The sequence below is a fragment of the Phaseolus vulgaris genome, chromosome 11 (genome assembly GCF_051622355.1).
Source record: "Phaseolus vulgaris cultivar YP4 chromosome 11, ASM5162235v1, whole genome shotgun sequence".
In the NCBI taxonomy this organism is placed as follows: Eukaryota; Viridiplantae; Streptophyta; class Magnoliopsida; order Fabales; family Fabaceae; genus Phaseolus; species Phaseolus vulgaris.
The window spans coordinates 42,347,908-42,353,055 of record NC_143508.1 but is presented as its reverse complement, the minus strand read 5'-3'; the positions used below and the strand labels follow the sequence as shown (position 1 = coordinate 42,353,055).

General features: G+C 34.4%; 1 protein-coding gene across 1 annotated transcript; it reads left to right on the top strand.

Moving 5' to 3' along the window:
- The first annotated feature begins 1,148 nt into the window (after positions 1-1,148).
- On the top strand, positions 1,149-4,818 carry LOC137833216 (ABC transporter G family member 9). Its single transcript, XM_068641579.2, has 4 exons — positions 1,149-1,432; positions 1,749-2,532; positions 3,223-3,548; positions 4,032-4,818. The coding sequence occupies exons 1-4, from the start codon at positions 1,325-1,327 to the stop codon at positions 4,695-4,697; spliced, it is 1,884 nt and encodes a 627-aa protein (XP_068497680.1). The 5' UTR covers positions 1,149-1,324; the 3' UTR covers positions 4,698-4,818.
- The last annotated feature ends 330 nt before the right edge of the window (positions 4,819-5,148 follow it).

The window sequence follows — 5,148 nt, the reverse complement described above, 5'->3', positions numbered from 1 at the left end:
ATCTTGTTCCTTTGATGATTTCAATCGGTAGATTCATTTCTTGATTCAATTTTGTCCAGTTTTTCAGTTTACACATTTCAATTGTGCTTCTATTTGTGTTCTTGTTTTGTTCTTGCTTTCCTTTCAATTCCGCCAAGTGTTTGTGATAAGGACATGACACTCATGATGTATATGAGTTTGGCTCTTCATTTGGATGGCATTGTCCTCCATTGATTTGTCCTTAAGCCTCCTTAAAGTGTTGTTTCTTGTTAAGTGTCAATCCAACTCATATCAGTTTCGATCATCTACATCTCCACACCAATCACTATCAAAGTATCTCTACACTCATATTTCATTCCTAGGATGTATCGAATAATTCTTTTAATAACTTTTAACTCATTCTTTCTCTTGAAGTTGCTCTTTATTTTGCTAAGATTCTTCCATCATTTGCCAAAACGTTATTCTCTTTATTGTGCTTCCTCATTCCTCTATACCATTATTAGGATTCGTATTTTATGCTCTCCTTATTGTGTTTATTTGTTTTTCGTGTTTAGAAAAAAAGATAATTTTTGTCTCTTTCCTATTGTGAAAATATTAGTTTTACCCCGTTCCACGGTGGATGACAAAAATTTCTAGACAAAAGTATCTTATATGATTTTCTATGGTTTCTAGCTAAAATATTTGCCGAAATTTTTGCCGAAATTTTTATAAACCTTAATTAGTTATTTTATTATCTCCTAGATGTTAATCAATATTATAAATTTCTTAAAATTGTTATTTTTTTCAACTAATTTCTAGTAACACGAATATATATTCCTCTTAATTTTAGACTAAGACATAAAACTAGTTACCCACACACACATAAAATATATATATATATATATATATATATATATTATCGTAATAATAATAACAATATTAAAAATGACAAATACCTTGAACGCATACTTGGAAACTATGATTACAGAAGTACAAATATCTCATCGATAGTCATTATCACCTTTCACATTTATGCTTATCTTTTTTTCTGTTCCTTTTCCTCTTTAGTTTCTACTAACGTAAGCACTCATTTCTTTACCACAATCCACATTCGTGTGGTAGATCTCAATGACAACTGTAGTGTCCTAATTACTTAATACTAATACTAGCCTCGTAAACAATGAACACGTACATGCAATTTTGAGAAAACATAGCACTTAAAGAAGTTATAATTGCAAGCACGATCACACTTAGACAGACAGAGAAGTTATCTCATTGTGGTATTTTATGTCATTTAAGTTAATGCTTAATTCATATATAGAGGGACACAAATTTAATGCACTATGCAAGTTGCAAGAGAATATAGATGGAGCAGGAGATGGAGAACATAGAGTCTCAAGCTTCTTACAAAGCAACAGTACAAGAGGAAGCACGTGACATCTTTGGCAAGGGAAATTCTTCAGTAACTCTAAAGGTTTTGTGGTTTTTGAAGACGGTTTTATCTCTATGCATTAATTGGAATAAAAAACTTCGTATGTTATTATTCTCATGATTCAAATCTAGCCACATGTGTATGTTTTGGAGTAAGCTATTTTTCGAATATGGTTAACGGAAAGTTAGTAGCTAGTTCATAATCATGCTGTTTCTCTAAAACTTGTGTAAGCCAAAGTAATGAATAGAAAATTTTGATGTTTTCCTCTCATTCCTAGTCCTTTCTATATTTGTGCTTAATCTCTGAGTTTTTTTTATATGGATGTATGCTGAAATTTGTTGTTACTTATTGCATGTAGTTCCACGATGTTATCTATAAAATTAAGAACAGAAAGTGGGGATTTCTGAAGAACACGGTAGAAGAGAAAGTGGTTCTGAATGGAGTGACAGGCATGGCTCAACCTGGTGAAATTCTTGCCATGTTAGGTCCTTCTGGGAGTGGCAAAACAACTTTGCTAGCAGCATTGGGAGGCAAGCTTGGAGGGAAACTCTATGGAAGCATAACATATAATGGCAAAGCCTTCTCAAATGCAATGAAGAGGAACACAGGTTTTGTGACACAAGATGATGTTCACTATCCCCACTTGACTGTGACTGAAACTCTAGTGTTCACAGCCCTTCTTAGATTGCCAAGCAGTTTATCCAAAAAGGAGAAAATTGTGCATGCAAAAGCTGTGATGGCTCAACTTGGTTTAACCAAGTGCAAGGACAGCATCATTGGAGGCCCTCTGCTGAGAGGTGTTTCTGGTGGGGAGAAAAAAAGGGTTAGCATTGGACAAGAAATGCTCGTAAACCCAAGCTTGCTATTTCTGGATGAGCCAACCTCTGGCCTAGACTCAACAACAGCTCAAAGAATTGTCTCAATTTTGTGGGAGCTAGCAAATGGAGGGAGAACTGTTGTGATGACCATACATCAACCCTCAAGCAGGATTTACTGCATGTTTCACAGGGTGTTACTGCTTTCAGATGGGAACCTACTGTATTATGGAAACGGGTCTGAAGCTATGGAATATTTTACTAATATTGGATATGCCCCTACCATGGCATTGAACCCCTCAGATTTTCTTTTGGATCTTGCAAATGGTAAGCTTTTCTTCTCTATTTATTTTACGGCTTTTGAGGTTTTGCTATTTATAAACCTTTATTCTCCATTATACTGCATGACAAAATTGCAAAATCTCATTTTTCTTTTTGTACATACAAATGATTGAAAAACTTCACTTTTGTAACGTTTAACAATTGAGTTAGTTTCAGTGCCCGATGTTTTATAATCCTTAACTTATGTTGTAAAATCTCATTAAGTTTAGTTACTTTTTCTTATATTAAGGTAAAGTGAATGACTTTTACATTGAAGCTTTATCTGAGTAAATTTTTCTCAAAGGATTTACACAAGAATATAAAATAAATCGAACTTTTTAATTAAGTTTAATTTCCAAGTTGAAAGAGAGATGTGATATAAGTTGATTTTGGCTTATTGTCAAAATTTGATTTACTTTAATTACCTTATTTTCTTCTTTAAACAATATTTATGGTGAAATCATCCAATCCAACTTCAATGGAAATTTTAAAAAGTAATCTAGAGGATAAAACTAGAACTCAGAAATGAACTCTTCACACTCAATGAGTGTTTTACATACTCATGCTTCAAGTATGGTAAAAAAGTCAGAGCAATGAAAAAGAGTTATCTAGGCTTATATCCTCTTATTTATGTTTACTTTAAATAAAATAATGGTTTTACTTTCTTATTTGGCCTCATGGGAACAAAAATTGCAGGTGTCTACACTGGTCAATCGAATGAGGACCAAGCCATAAATAAGAATAAATTGATTTCTGCCTATAGGAACTACTTTGATGTCAAATTTAAGCCAGTAATGCAAGATATTCCTGACTACGATAAAAGTCAGGGTAGGTTTGAAGGCATTGGATTTGGGGAATGGCCTACCAGTTGGTCACAGCAGTTTCTTGTACTGCTAAAAAGAGATGTCAAAGAGAGAAAATATGCATCATTCTCTGGCCTGAGGGTTTTTCAATTTCTTGTGGTTGCTCTTATTACAGGATTACTATGGTATAAGTGTGATATTTCACGCTTGCAGGATCAGGTAATAAGTTTCTACAGATAAATAAGATGTCATTGGAGTCACCTAAAGTATATATAAATACTGTTTCTCTGATTATTTGTAGTTATAACACTGATACGACACTAATGTAGGAGACACTTTTTATGAGTGTTAAAACATGGGTCGATGTTAGTGATTACCAAGCTTATAGACTAATTTGTGAGCCTACAAGAATACTTCAGTTGAAAATATGGGTTGATGTTAGTGATTAAGGATATGAGCAAATTCTCAACTTTCTATAAATGTGATTTGATTCTACTGACGTCACTAAAATCCCATTCAGTGAGCAAACCTCTCCTCAAGAATCTTTCTTGGTGTTTAGAAACTAGTGGAGTGGCTATGGTTACATGAATTTGTTCATGATTTAAAGTTCGTTCTTTAAAAAGATTGTAGAGAAAATTCCTCTCCAACGTACACACAGCTCTACTATGTCATTAGTGTTCCTTACTAGCTATGTACTTGCAGATTGGAGTTCTATTCTTCCTTACTAGCTTTTGGGGTGGCATGCCTCTCTATCAAGCAATATTCACCTTCCCACAAGAGCTAATAATGCTGGAGAAGGAACGATCCTCTGGAATGTACAAGCTCTCTTCATACTTCATGTCAAGGATGGTGGGTGACCTGCCAATGGAGCTTGTGCTTCCTTCCATATTCCTCACCATAATCTATTGGATGATAGGGTTGAAAAACAATGTGGTAAACTTCTTATGCACACTTCTCACCATCTTACTCGATGTGTTGGTTTCACAAGGACTAGGCCTTGCCATTGGTGCTATTGTAATGGACCAGAAATCCGCAACCACACTGGCCTCAGTCATTGTGCTTACTTCTGTTCTGGTCACTGGATACTATATTCAACATGTGCCAAAATTTGTAGCATGGCTCAAGTACTTCTCCATTAACTACTACATATACCATCTCCTGATCGGGTCTCAATATGGCTCAAGTGACACATACCCATGTCATCAAGGACAGTGTTTGGTTGCAGAATATCCTTTGATAGAGCAAATGGGACTACATTTGCAAGGGAAAATCATGTCAGCACTGGCTCTATTCATAATGTTGATAGGATACAGGCTCGTGGCTTATTTGGCTTTGATGAAGATTGGGATGACTAAGAAACTGGGGTAGCAGATTTCTCATTAGTTCTAATACTACTCAGCCCTTTTGCAGTCATTCATGGTGTACTATCATACTATCTATTGTCGTATGAACAAGGAACTAGGTAATCCATATAAACTTTTAATAGCTCTATGTCGGCTAAATAATGATGGTATGTATGTCTATCAATAAAAATAAATTTCATTCACAGCATTAAGGTGGTGAAAAAAAATCAATTTACCAAATCCAATTTTTAATTATCTAAATCTATATCACTTTTAAATTCATTTAAATTAATTTATCTTAAATCCAAATTCATATTTTTTATTTTAAGTTCAAACCATTTAATTGGATATGAATTAGATAGAGATTGAATATATTTTTGGATTATCCAAAATGGATTTTGGATTGGATTTTGAGTTGGCTCGACCCTAGGTTGAGTCGAGTAAACCCAGGTCCAGGTCGAGTCGAGTCAACCCGG

What these genes read in the sequence shown, in the direction of transcription:
- LOC137833216 (XM_068641579.2), top strand. Translation starts at nt 1,325, where the DNA reads ATGGAGCAGGAGATGGAGAACATAGAGTCTCAAGCTTCTTACAAAGCA. An exon ending in ATTCTTCAGTAACTCTAAAG is followed by an intron (nt 1,433 to 1,748) that starts GTTTTGTGGTTT and finishes TATTGCATGTAG; the next exon opens with TTCCACGATGTTATCTATAA. An exon ending in TTTCACGCTTGCAGGATCAG is followed by an intron (nt 3,549 to 4,031) that starts GTAATAAGTTTC and finishes ATGTACTTGCAG; the next exon opens with ATTGGAGTTCTATTCTTCCT.